Consider the following 14208-nt stretch of genomic DNA (forward strand, 5'->3'; position numbering starts at 1 on the left):
TTGATGTATTTATAATTGTAGTATGTGGTGTGGTATGGTTTGGATGGGTTGTACAAGCTTTCCATGAAATATATATTGACACGGGTGGCCATGGCAAATCTCCCACCCGAACGGTCACCAATTTAACGACGAGTAGGCCTTGGAACTGTAACGTCTGCCAGGAAAGCCCAAACGATCTTTGCTTCAGTTTCCCAATCGATGCACAGCCTCTCCAAGGAGCCTGGTGTTGACGGTGCGTTGGCCGGTTCAAAAGGATGGGGGCTGAGCGAAGACCCTGGATGAACCACCGTGTTTTGTTTTCCTCCTAACGTTTTGTCATCTCATGTCGACAGTGGGGTGTATAATAAAGTCCTCACAGGATGAGCCGAGTCGCATGAGGGACCCAATCGGAATTGGTCCCTCGCACGCCACGGTCAGAATTACTGTTTCCATCGGGCTTTTCAAAGCGAATTTCACCAGTTTGAACCTCCCCCCAGGAAGTCACCAAAAACAGGGCCAAAATGCTTCCTCATGTGAGAGGTTTAAAAACGGCGGACCACCACACGAAGTGTCCTGAATGAAAAACAGGTTTATGTTGAGAAGAAACAGGTCAATAAAACCAAAGAATACCGTAGCAAAAGATAGAGGGACACGAATCGATGAAAATAAATGTACATACGCAGTAAAACGAAGCACCTGATACAGGGAAATAAAACCTCATGGCCCCAAACACACAAGAATTCATGCATTCACAATGGGAAGCCAAGTGAGGCCATTGTAAAGAATACCGGTAGCGGATCGAGATTGCTCCACCGCAAGCACAAGCAGGTCTCCAGACCATGGTTGAGGCACCTCGTGGAGAGGTGAAGCGAAGAGACTGCAGATAAAGTGCAGTGGCATGAGCTTATTCATGTTTCTGCTAGCTGTGAGCCAGAGGTCAACAGACGTCTGGGTCAGGCCTGGGGGAGTCATGGATTCACTGGATCATGGGATGTGGTGCTGCCGATACCTGTGCGAGAGGACAAAACTCTGACTCGTCAGGTCCTTGGTGCTTCCAGTCTTGCTCTATGAATGTGAGACTTGGACTCTGGCCAGGGATCTGAGACGGAGACTTGATTCCTTTGGTACCAGGTCTCTTTTGAGAATCCTTGGCTATCGCTGGTCGGACTTTGTGTCCAACGAGCGGTTGCTGAGAGAGACTCAAATGAGATTTGTTACCTGTATTGTCCGTGAGCATCAGCTGCGGCTGTGTGGACATGTCTCGTTTTCCTGACTCTGATCCTGCTCACCAGATTCTCTCAGCGAGGGAGTCTCGTGAGTGGAGGAGGCCAATGGGCCGACCACGCGCCTCGTGGTTGTTGCAGGTTGATCATCTCAAGGAGAATGGGGATGGGCCAGGCATCTGCCTGGGGGATGTCCAGACGGAGGCTGCTGGAGAACCGGCGGAAAGTAGACGCAGCGACACGCTGCTCTGGCACATGCTCCCATACCTGACCTAACCCTGGCAGGAGCTTGTGTGTATGGCGGCCAGGGAGTACAGCAGGACGTTCGTGGTAAGCGGAAAATGTGAAGCCCAGACGAAGAGTGATCATGCATAGCCAAAAGACAAATCCAGAGAGAGAGAGAGAGAGAGAGAGACAGACAGACAGACAGACATGCATGTCTGTCGGCCCTGGCTTATGGCCCCGACTCCAACGGTGCTGTCGTCCTCCCCAACTTACTGTGTTTGCGGTCGAATGATAATAATTTTTATTTACATTAGTTTATATGTATAGTGGTAGAAGCATCGTGAACATTATTTTTGGGTCCAATTTTGTTCTGTTGCATCTGCATCATGTTGCAGCCGATCACGCAGGGCAGCGGAATGTAACTGCACGATCGAGCGGTGTTCTATTTTCATACTTTAAAAAAACAGAGAAGATGATCTTATGAAATCTCCACCCCCGTGCAGTGTACGATGTGACTGGAGCAGCGAGTGACCGCAACTGCGTTGTCCTAAATGACATCCACATCGACATCATGGATTACATCCAGCCTGCGTCTTGCTCAGACGCTGAGTTTCGCCAGATGTGGGCAGAGTTTGAATGGGAGAACAAGGTGAGTACCTTTAAAGTACACACTGTGTAAGTGTATGGTCTTCAAACACCCATGTGTTGGCTTTTTACCTCCGCCATCGAAAGTGGACGGAGGTTATGTTTTCACCCCTGTCTGTCTGTATGTCTGCGAGCTGGATAGCTTCAAACGTTATGGACGGATTAGGATGAAACATGGTGGACACGTTGGGTGTGTGACAACAAGCCATTTCGATTTTAAGGCCTCGATACAGATCCGACCTGTCGGCGGGATGCAAAAGGTAAACTGTTCAGGATGGTGGAGGTATGCACTCCACCAAGTGCCAATCCAGTTACCCATGCCGGAGGAGAGGGCATTGCATTCGGGTTTGTTTGTTTGTCCGTCCGCACAGAACTTTTGTGTTTATCTCCGCAACCGCTTGTCAGATTGAGACAAAATTTTCACCATCTCTTGGAGGAGCGACTACTCATGTAGAATGTTTTATTGATAATTATGACGTCGTAGATCACGTGGTGTGGCAGCCATGTTGGAAAACAGAAAACCTTTGGACCTCTATATCTGAAACCGCACCAAGGAAAAAATTGAAACTTGGCACACGGCAAGTACTCATGGGGAATGCGTGTGATTTATTATTATTATTTTTTTTTAATGACATAATTGTTAGAATGCCACATCGATGAGTATGAAATTTTTTGTGGGCCATCTCGGGATAAAATTGTCCACGGAAGAAAAAATTTGACGTCATTGGTCACGTGATTCGGCAGCCATATTGTTAAAAAAAAGAAAAAGGTTCAAAATTGTTCTTCTCTGAATTGGCTGAACAGATCAAGGCAAAACTATACACGTTTGACCGCCTATACTATCCATGAGGAACAAAAGGTTCACACTTGACGTCGTCGGTCACATGGTTTGGTGGCCACATTGGATTTGCCCTGAAACTTATTTAAAAAAAAAAAATCTTCTTCTCCAGAATGGCCAGACAGATCGAGGGGAAACCTCACACAAATGTTCCCCAAGCCATGGGCGTACAAGTTTGTTGAGGAAGAATTGATGGGTCACATGGTTTGGCAGCCATATTGGATTGAAGAAAAAAAATTAAACAATGTTTTCTCTGGAACTGCTTAATCAATTGATGTGAAACTTTACATTTATGATCTAGTAGTGATTGGGAATAGAAGTTTTATATTTCAACTTGATCGGACGCATGGTCTGGCAGCCAGAATTGTTTAATTTTTTGATGTGTATATATATATAATTTATCGTTTTTTCTGAATCAGGCTCACTTGGCTGTGCCTGGATGGGTTTGAGGGTAGCAGAGTAACAGCTGAAATGTGAATCTTATCCAGGTTCCTCCTGATTACTTCATCTTTGCTTTTTGTTTGTTTGGGTTCCATCTGATTACTCCAATGTAGGACTTGTACCTAATTGGTCTTCCACTTGATTTGAATTGAATTAATTTTAATCTCATTCTGAATTCAATTGAGGAATAATAACAAACGTCATGGGTCAGGGTCAGGTGTCCCATAAAAGCGGGACGTCTTAGTACTTGGTCATCAGTGCCAGCAGTTATAAAGTGGCAGATCTAATGATGTCTGTTATTAATTACATAGCACACCAGTACACAAAAGCAGCCCTGGTGACGGTCTGCAATCTCTGATTGCCCTTTTTATTGTTTAAATTGTTTTGGTCAAATTCTTTTTTTTTGACACCCCATGTTGGGACAAAGATAGCCCTGCACACCCCTCCACATGATCAGAATGCTGGACTGAGAGAATGTAGAGTAGTTGCGCATCCTCTCCCCCCCCCCCAGTATATTCCTCGACAATCCATTTCAGATTCTTCTAACCTCCCAACCCTCGCCTCTTTGTTCTTCCGCCTCATCCCCAATTCCTCTACTGTACCTTCTTCTTCCTTTATCTCTATTACATTTTAATCAATTTCCAGCCCCTCCCCCTTATCCCCTTACATGTGTAATATGTTGATGTTCCACATGAGATTGACACGCTGCTGTGCTCTGTGCAGACCTCAATGGCAACATTTAACCTGATATCTTTGAACATGAGAATTCGCTTTTCAGGAAGGAAAATTATTCATTCCAAATTCTTTTAAGAAAAAAATGTCTTGTATATAAACAGCACCAGGATTCTCGAGGGCTAATTCAATGCCAAACTTTTACGGCACTTAGTAGAGCGCATACCTTCACCGGACTGAACAGGTTACGTTTTGTACGCCACTGATAGGTCGGATCTGTATCCGGACCGCAACCAAAATCTAATCAACTTGTTCTTGTCACCTGTCCAACTCATCCACCAACTTTTGTCATAACTCGTCCACAACTTTTTCAATCGTCATGCTACACACAGTTTTTGGCAATATCTCTAAGTGCTGAAGAATCACTTAAAAAATTCGAGTATCCGGATCCAGATCTTCACCAAAATCTAAATAATTCATCCGTGTCAAGCACCCAATCCTGTCCACAAAATTTTGTCCGAATCCATCCGTGATAATTGAGTGATGTATCCTGCTCGCAGACAAATAAACAGACAGACAGACAGACGGTGGTGAAAATATAACCTCCGTCCACCCGTCCTTACGTGGCAGAGGTGAGGATAAACCACACCGCGCTCTCTGCTGTACATCGCACTTCACCACTCCCTCTCGTTTCGTACACTGCCCGGAAACTTCACCAAACAACCGGAACACGATCATTGTGTCGTCTGAAAGTGATTATTTATTGTTTTTTTCATGGTTTCCCATTGGCATGTTTAATTTTCACCCTTTTGAATAAGGCTAGTAAATGTATTTGTGCACGACTGTATATGTTTAATGTAGATGGTTAGAGATAGGAAGTAGAAGGGCACTCGGTAGAGCGCATACCTCCGCCACGTAACACCTGATCCACGAGGACATATCGGGCTGAATACATTTTTGAAATATCATGGTATACAGTACTTTATCGTTGGGCCCGATCTCTCAACGGTGAAGAATCACTTTAGAAATGAAATAATTCTCGTATTGAGGTCCGGATCCGGATCTTCACCAAAATCGAATCGATTCGTCCTTGCGACACACCCAACGTGTCCACTAAGTTTTTTTATTTATTTATTTATTTTTTATCCGAATCCGTCCCCAATTGTTTGAGATATCGTGATATATATATATATAGATATCGTTTTTGAGCCCATCTCTCAATGGTGAAGAATCGCTTTAAAAATTCTCGTAGTCTGATCTGGATCTTCACCAAAATCTAATCAGTTCATCCTTGTCACACACCCAACCTGTCCACAAAATTTCTTCCAGATCCGTGCACAACTTTTTGAGATATCGTATACACAAACAGACAGAAAGGGGTGAAAACATAACCTCCTTAACCTACGGTGGCGGAGGTAACAAAGCACAGGACATTGGGGATTAAGGAGACATGTACAGGTATGAAAGTTAGTTAGATTTCATGGTGTTGATATTCTTCAAAAGGTTTCGATAAAATAGGGTGCCACAACTATTTTTCATCGTTTGAAACGGTGACCCACTCGAAGGCTTTGTGCCTTTCTGGAACGACTCGCTTTTTGAATCTCGATCGACTTCATTCGACATTTAATCTCCCTATAGTGACCATCTCGACAGGTGAGCATTACACCGTCATTCTTTTCAGTGACTGCGCCTTTAGTTATGAACTCCTCTTAACTTCCAACTTCTTCCTGACTCCCCCCCCCCTCACCCCCCACACACACACCCCTCCCTTTCCCACATGGCGGTAGGAGCTCTGAGTATGCACACCAAATTTGGTCAAAATCAGCGTACCATAGATCAAAAACGTACTATTTAATATTCAAAGCCGCCATTTATTTTCACGGGTATCAGTTGGTTTACTCATACCCCAGACAGATTGTGGCCTTTCGGGGACACGTGTGCTACTGTGCTTCCCTAACTGCATTTTGTCATTCATGCTTTCGATCATTTGGCGAGCAATTACGTGTGGATGGCAAGCGACGAAATGCAGCGTTTAAGTAGAGTCGAGCTGCGTACAGGTAAATCCGTCAAGTGCTGCTCATAATGTTCCACCTTATTGTTCTCCATTTCCGACCAATCTCTGAATGAGAACCATGAAAGCATAAATGTGGGTTCCCTCGATTGACCAGAGTTTGTTTTGCCAAATAATTTCTACAAGGTACGGGAAAGAAATTGCTCTTGGTAGTAAAATGATCGAGAATGGAAACGCAGCCGTTCGACCACAGTTTTCCATTCTTCAACCAAAGCAGGTGAACGTGTGTTTGTGGAAAAACTGGGTCCGCATGCACGTTTGCCGAAAAAATGGTGATGCAGCTAATTTTGTGAAATAGTCCGACTTGATATGAAATTGCAGCAAATTGTCATCCCTCATTTCAACCGAACATGCCTGAGGTCACTCGTACAGCTTGGCCGCAATTTTAGTTCGGTTGTTTCAAGATGAAGGGGGTTAAAAAGCATTCAGCTTTTCCAAAAGTTATCCGAGCCAAAATCATGGACTTCTACTCGATTGGCATCAGGAAACTCATCCACCGCGAGGAAGGATCTTCGACGTGGGCTGGAAACAACATGGGAAATAACTGACATCTGTGTTGGGTTTCCTTGGTGCAGGACCATTTTTTTTCATGGTTCCATAACCATTGAGTTTCAGTGGTACAGGACCATTTATTCTTGGTCAGTCACAGTACCATGGTTGAGTTTGGGTGAGGCAGAATCATGGTTGTTTTGATGATGCAGAACCATTCTTTATTAGTCACATGATCATGGCTTATGCAGAACGATTCCTTCGTTGTCACAAGATCATTGTTGAGGTTTGATGGTGCAGAACCATTCGTTCTTGGTCACAGAACCATTTGTTCTTGGTAACAAGACCATGGTCGATGCAGAACCATTCCTTCATTGTCACTGGACCATAACTGAGTTTTGACGAGGCAGAACCATTCCTTATTGGTCACAGGACCGTGGTTTATGTAGAACGATTCCTTCATCATTGCAGGACCATGGTTGAGTTTTGATGGTGCAGGAAGTGGTTGAACGAAGGTAAATCTTAACGCAACAGCATATACAATGACATTCTTGACGATTCTGTGCTTCGAACTTTGTGGCAACAGTTTGGGGAAGGCCATTTCCTGTTTCAGCATGACAATGCCTCCGTGCACAAAGCGAGGTCCGTACAGAAATCGTTTGGCGAGATCGGTTTGGAAGAACTTGACTGGCCTACACAGAGCCCTGACCTCAACCCCATTGAACACCTTTGGGATGAAATGAATTCCCAGTTGATCAGACCTAATCGCTCAACATCATTAATGCTCTTGTGGCTGAATGGAAGCAAATCCCTGCAGCAATGTTCCAACATCTTGTGGAAAGCCTTCCCAGAAGAGTGGAGGCTGTTATAGTAGCAAAGAGGGGACCACCTCCTTATCAATGCCCATTATATTTTGGAATGAGATGTTGGATGAGTCGGTGTCCACATACACCTTTGCCATTGAAGAGTAATGGCATCCAACCTTTGATGGTGACCTGTAACCCATTTAACCAGTGTCAGAGGATCATGGATCTAGGCTTCTTCACCCTGTATCAGCCACAGGATAATATGAGAAAGGCACTCGGTGGAGCGCATACCTCCGCCAGGCTGATTGCTTTACGTTTTGTATCCGACTGAAAGGCTGGATCTGGATTCAGACCCGAACTAAAATTTAATCTGCTTGTTCTTGTCACCTAACCAACTTATCCACCAAGTTTCATCTGAATCCGTGCATAATTTTTTTGAAATGTGCTCTATATAGTTGTAGCCCTATCACGAAATGGTGCAGAATCACTTAAAAAATTATTGTATCTGGATTCTGTCTTCACCAAAATCAAACCAATTCTTCCTTGTTACATATCCAACCGGCCCACCAATTTTTGTCCGAAACCATCCACAACTTTGAGATATCTTGTTCACAAGCAAACAAAGACAGACAGACAAAGACGGATGGGATGAAAACGTAACCTCCACCCACCTTCAGTGGCGGAGGTAAATATGAGGTCCCTTACAAGGAAACTGAATGCAGGAGGAGGCCCATCAAAGCCTGCACCATCATTAACAACCTATTGCTGTTTGTCTGTGCTCTATCCTTTTAAAAAAATGCTGAATGTCAAGCATGGGAGCAGCACGTACTATTTAAAAAAAATCTTTAGTACGACTCGGCCAGGATTCGAACTGCCGACCTCCCAAACTCCTTGCAGATGATCGACTCGAACCCTTACACCACCGAGTCTGGTAAAAAAGGGTTCTGTTTGCAAACCATCCATGTGCAAGTCCAAACCCCCATTACCTTGTAAAGGTAAATAGTAATTTGGGAATTGTTATCTATGACACCTGTGCATCCCCACTGTTACCTCCTGCCATGGCCACTGGTTGGCAATCGGCAACAAATAGGAGTCCACACTTTGGGACACATTCCATAATTGAGTGATTTCACAGTTCCTCCAAACCCACTCCCCCTCACTCCAAGTAATCCAAAGCCCAAATCACCTTTTACTCTTGACAAATTCAGAGCCAAAGTACTGCTGAACGACAGGTGCATTTTCCAATTCATGTTCAAAATATAACGTTCAATTGAAACGAAGTTGTTCCTCGACCATGAGCTGACGTTTGTAGACACAGGCAGATGGACGAAGCGAACCAATTGCTTAACTGTTTTTTGCTCCGTGCGTGTACGTACGTGGTATTGAGCGCAGCATTTAGCAAAAAACTTGGACTGGTGCTTCAGCCAAAATAGCACTGACTGATCAAGCAAAGTCATGAAGCAGATCCTCCCTTTACAAACCTGCCCGACCTTCCAAGTGTGCTGTGCGTGTGTTCCCCAGGTGACCGTGAATACCAACATCTCCGATCTCATGGAATACTTGAAGCACGTACTCAAGTCGACAAACATGAAAAGCCTCACTCCAGAAAAAGTACGTCTCTGTTTCAACGTGTGGTTGTTTCGCAATGTACGGGTTGTCGCGAAAGTGTGTGCGCTGTCAAAATCCTCGTATTCTTGGTTCTCACCCGGTAGATAAATGTCATCATCGAATGGGCTTTTGGATCTTGGTCAGCAAGCAGTTTGTTCCGGTTTGGGATGGAACGTCGGCAGTGTTATTGCCCTTCATGCCTTGTGTAATCGCCCCCAGTGTTGACGAGAAAAAAAACGTTCCGATTGCAATCGACTGGGCACATGAGAATGGCCATTGTGGCCGTGTGGCCACGCATCCCTCCTTCCGTGATCTTTATCATGCGAAAGGTTCTCACATTCTCAGTAAAGAGCACTATTACAGTTTTGTTTGCAAGGCGTGGTCACAAACTCGCCGTCTTGACTCCGGTGAGAACGGAATACACTGCTTGGCGGTAATAATTAGTAGCCAGTAGGGCTTGTTTATGGATGATCTTCTTCTTTTGTCTGCAGCACAAGGCTGCAGGGTTGCATAATTGGCCGAGGGCACGGCCGTGCCACCGATGCAATGTACTCTGTCGGTTAGGGCAGGAATTTGTTCAGGGTGCTTGCGATAGCTCGCCTCCTCTTCACGACAGACACCGTGGGATCCTCAACATCCACCAATGATGCTGGCAGACGGGACGTCCATTTTAATGTCCATCCGAGGGAGGGCACACGCGTCGATGCCTCGCCCTGCTTGCAAGGCACTAGGATGACAATTTGTAGCTGTGCTGAGATTCAAACCCAGGGACGACAGCTTTAGAGGTAAGTATGCGTACCTCTGGGCCCTCCTCCCAGCGCGCTCTATATGGGCGATGAAAACGATACATTATCGGAGCATACAAACTGCCCCCATTTTTAGTTCGACAATGGAGGGACACCAATCGTTGTACCTTTTCAGCTGTCATTCTAAAAAGGTATTTAAAAAAAATATATATTCTGCCCTTCTTGGTTTGAACGTGACAGGACGACAGAACACAATTACCTTTGAGCCGTCGAGTCTGGGCTTGATTCTCAACCCAATTGTAAACGATCGGATCTGTGCTTCGCAGGCAGGGTGGTTGCATCACAAAGTGTGCCGTCCCTCGGATCGATGTTAAGCCAGGTGTCCTGTCTGCTGCCATGCTGAAGAGGCGGAAAGTTATCTCTGGCACCCTGAACAAATGACAAATCCTGCCCAAATCAACTTCAGGCAAACATCAGGCCTTGCCAGTTGATTCATCAAGAAGCTTTGGCCAAATTTCCTCCACAAACGTGGAAGTAGTTGTTGTAAAAGACTACTAGTTCAAAGGAAGTAGCCGTTACGAAGTGTTTTAGTTATGACGACAACAATAAAGTAGTAACATTGCATAAATGGTTCCAACTTCGTCCTCCATCAGGCACTAGTCGGTGACTGCGGCTTCATGGCGGCGAACTTGTACGCTCGTTCCATCTTCGGTGAAGACGCCCTGGCGAACGTGAGCATCGAGAAACCAGTCGGTCAAAGCCCTGACGTGTCTGTGTCCGGCCATATCCGCATCCGTGCAAAGAGTCAGGTGAGTTTTTGAAGTTCGGTTTGTTACCATCACTCGCTCGAATGTTCACCTTCCTAACCCGCGTGGTCGTCTCCATTTTCAAAACCACAGGATCCTTTCCTGGGTGTGCTCTGGCTTTCAAAAGGAATTAGCCACTGTGGCTAATCCAGGTTTAGAATGATTAGCCACATATTTTATTCAGAAGTTTTTTTTTTTGTTTTTTTTTTAGCAATATGAAATAAGTTAATTTTAAGGTGGATGTGTGAGGTTGGTTGGATGAGTGAGTTGGATTGTTCAGATTGGTTGGATGAGTGAGTTTGACGTGTGAGATTGGTTGAATGAACGACCATCAGGGGAGGTGGTGATTGTGAGGGATGGTGTGTGTGTGTGGGGGGGGGGGTATGGTCGTTGTGGTTGTGGGGATGGGGGTGGTTGTGGACCAAGATTGGACCAACCTCATGCCAGTCAAACTCATTCATCCAACCAATCTCACACATCCAAACAAACTCGTACTACTACTGATTGTGTCAAAACTCACCTGGAAACCACTGACCCAACGAAGCATGTAGCACCGTGTAGCACCGAATCATTCCGGGGAAAAAAATAACAATAAAATTTCAAAAAAACTAAAATAATTTTTTTTGAGACAAGAATCATGGGAATCATGCGTAATTTTGGTCGTTTTTTTTTTTTTTTTTTTTTTTTTTTTTACTAGAAACTAGTTTAAAACTACTAAAGTTAGTATATATATAAGCTTGTACAAAATCACGCGTAATTCCCGTAATCAAAACACAAAATGGCGACCGTCTCAATGAAGGTTGAATTCTGTGCTAAAATCACCCCAAATTCTTCTAAAACTGGTAAAAAAAAAACCCACTAAAACATGGATTAGCCACATTGGCTAATGGGTGGTTTAAAATATTAGCCACAGGTAAGGGGGATTCACCCTGTGGCGAGCGGCAGCGCACACCCAGCTTTCTAACCGGGAGGGGCTAATTTAGGGATTTACTTGGTGACCGATTTGCAAGTGAATTTAGTCCGCTGCAAACGTGTCTTCATGAAAACCTCAGGTTTGGCCGAGCTTGCAGATCCTGCAGAGTGTAAATTATTGGTTCGTGATATGCATACCATTAACGATCAGATATCCACTCCCCCCCCCCCCCCCCACCTCATACATAACTGTTTACAAAAGCTTCCCAATTTGTTTTCAGCTTTGATCAAAGTACAATCACATGACCTTGATGCATAAACATGATAAATCGATGACTGTTTTTTTTTTTGTTTTTTTTTAAACAACAACAAAGAAAGCACATGGGGTTTGGTGCTCACGTGCACTTTATACAATCGATGTTTGTCATTAACATTTCGGTTCCTCATGGAACCTACAAGCAAAGCAGTCAAATTTACAAGCCTGTTTGGGGGGGTAAGCAGAGTGGGGTGGGGGGCTGTGCTGGGTAGGATGGTGTTGTGACTGTTGTTGTCTTATCCTGCAGGGCATGGCGCTCAGCATGGGGGACAAGATCAACATGTCGCAGAAGAAAGTCGCCGCATAAGCGTCGGTTTCCTCTCCTCATCTCTCACAGTTATTTCTTCTTCCTGCTCCAAGGTTCTAATTCTACGTGTATGCCAGGGCTCTGTAAAGATGGTCCATTACCTTTTCCTTTTATTATTTTTTTAATGCAGCAGCTTTGTGCCGCGAGCATGGATGTGGGGTTGAGAAATTTAACGAGGCAGCACTAGACGGACCAACTTTACGACGAGGGCGTGTCTCGTGGGACTAGAATAACAATTAAAAGAAAAAGAAAAAAAAAAGCAGCACCCGTGAGTGTGCCTTTCCCCTATGTACATAATTCATATACACAACCGTACATAAGAGGACATTCCGGTACAAAAATACCTATCGCTGGTTATGTAAAAATAAGATTACAAAAGTCTCTTCCAAAGGCAGATTGGCAAATGTCTAATCTTAAGCTTTGGATAAAGGGAGAGGGATTAATAAAAGCAAGAATCACCGTTGCCCACAAAACACATTGGACTCCGAGTTGACGAAATGCATCTTGGTAGTTAATATACTTTTAAACGGACAACGCCGTTGCCTCGACTACGAAATGGACGATTGGTGGGTTTCCTCCATCCCGTGAGAATCGATGTCTTAAAAAGGAGCAGTTTCGCACCCTGTACACACGTCTGCCGCAAACGAGCTTACCGCCAGGCTAACACAGGTAGAGCTTGCTGCTGCCGCCGCCAGCGATAGATGGTCATGCATTGTACAAAACAAATGATTAAACCCTCCGTTCAAACGACGGCCCGCTCGGTGCCACGCTTCCAATCAGGGACCAGGTATGCTTACGGGGCACCGACTGCAAAGAATTATTACAAACAAATTACTTTTGTATACAATATTTTGGCAAACCGCCTGTACAATACCATCTCCTCTTGATCTTTCATTCAAAAAAAAATTTTTTTTTTTGTTTAAAACGGCCTTTCTTGCACTGCCATGGTGGGCGCAGATCGCTGCGCTGTAGCAGGGCTCCAGTCGGTCATGGGACCGCACCCACTTCCTATCAGTGCAGACATTAAAGGACGATGCAGTGACAACAGCTGCCCGGCGGCCTCGGAGCAGGCATCTCAGATATCGGAGGACGTTCTTCTAACTGAAATTTCCTGAAAAGGGGAAGACGCGCGAGAAGAGAAATGTCAGGGTGTCATACGATGCTCATCTGTTTTCAATAAAGTCGACTTAAATAAAGTTTATCAGTGATTTTATATATATTTGACTCTCCCTTTGTTCTTGCCATGGGTACAATGTTAATGAAAGCGAACCAGGACTGTCATCCACGCACCTCTTCGGCACATGTGACCGATCATTTTGGCTTGCAATTAGGTGGAGGGGGTTTGTGGACCCAGGGAGGGCTTAAGGGCCAGATCCACGACCCTCATGTTTAGCATAGATTTCCTGCCCCTGACCTGCAGGGAAAACGTGTTGAAAGAGATGGACGAGAAGTTTACAGGAAAGTTGAACTCGAGGTCACGGGAATATTTTGGCCAAAAGCTCGTTATAACACCGAGTCTAACTTTGAACAAAACCCTCAAGTTGCAAAATGTCAGTAAAATGAATTCCTTTGGTTTTTACCAGACTGCGTGGGATTCCGTTTGCAGGCTCAGTTTGTCACCGCAACGACGACCCAAGACCGACGCGTACACACACCCTCTGGTTATTGATGGGGAGATCTCAATTGAAAGATATTTAATCTTTGGTATGACTCGGGCAGGGTTTGAGCCCCCAGATTCCGGGCAAACGCTCGTTAGGCCGAATCCGACTTGAAAATCGATTGGGCGGCGAAATTGTCACGTCTTGCGAAGAGAGGCACTGTAAAAACACCGTACTCGACTCCACAACAACTCTTCGACACGTGTTACCCTGTCTCGAAATCTGCGAGAAGTCACCCTCTCCGATGCGCTCGGAATCATAAGAGGATTACTGCACCAACATTCCCAATGTTTTGTGTACGAAAGAAGGTTTAAAGGCTTCAAAAATGCTTTAGGATACGTAGTTATCTTCACCTTAAGTGTGCTGGCACATTTTCATTTTCATCACGATCATTTCAAATTGGTTCGTGGTGGAGTTCACCAGGGGTGTGTTCAGTTTCCAACGTTCTTGTAGAGTGCTTGCCAAG

General features: G+C 44.8%; 2 protein-coding genes across 4 annotated transcripts in view; one reads left to right on the top strand and one right to left on the bottom strand.

Moving 5' to 3' along the window:
• The window catches only part of COPB1 (coat protein complex I subunit beta 1), a 60605-nt gene extending 47308 nt beyond the window's left edge, over positions 1 to 13297 (top strand). For all 3 annotated transcript variants that reach the window (XM_085846364.1, XM_085846374.1, XM_085846358.1), the window contains exons 19-22: positions 1931 to 2076; positions 8911 to 9000; positions 10397 to 10552; positions 12025 to 13297. In XM_085846364.1, the coding sequence (XP_085702490.1) occupies positions 1931 to 2076; positions 8911 to 9000; positions 10397 to 10552; positions 12025 to 12084 (452 nt within the window). In that variant the 3' untranslated portion in view covers positions 12085 to 13297. The remainder of the gene's footprint in view (positions 1 to 1930; positions 2077 to 8910; positions 9001 to 10396; positions 10553 to 12024) is intronic.
• Positions 11849 to 14208, bottom strand: part of RRAS2 (RAS related 2) — a 31192-nt gene continuing 28832 nt past the window's right edge. The window contains exon 6 of the mRNA XM_085846383.1: positions 11849 to 13195. Coding sequence (XP_085702509.1) covers positions 13108 to 13195 — 88 coding nt within the window. The 3' untranslated portion in view covers positions 11849 to 13107. The remainder of the gene's footprint in view (positions 13196 to 14208) is intronic.

This window comes from Eptatretus burgeri, chromosome 1 (assembly GCF_056783735.1).
Source record: "Eptatretus burgeri isolate ZD-2024b chromosome 1, Ebu_testis_v1, whole genome shotgun sequence".
NCBI classification, from domain to species: Eukaryota; Metazoa; Chordata; class Myxini; order Myxiniformes; family Myxinidae; genus Eptatretus; species Eptatretus burgeri.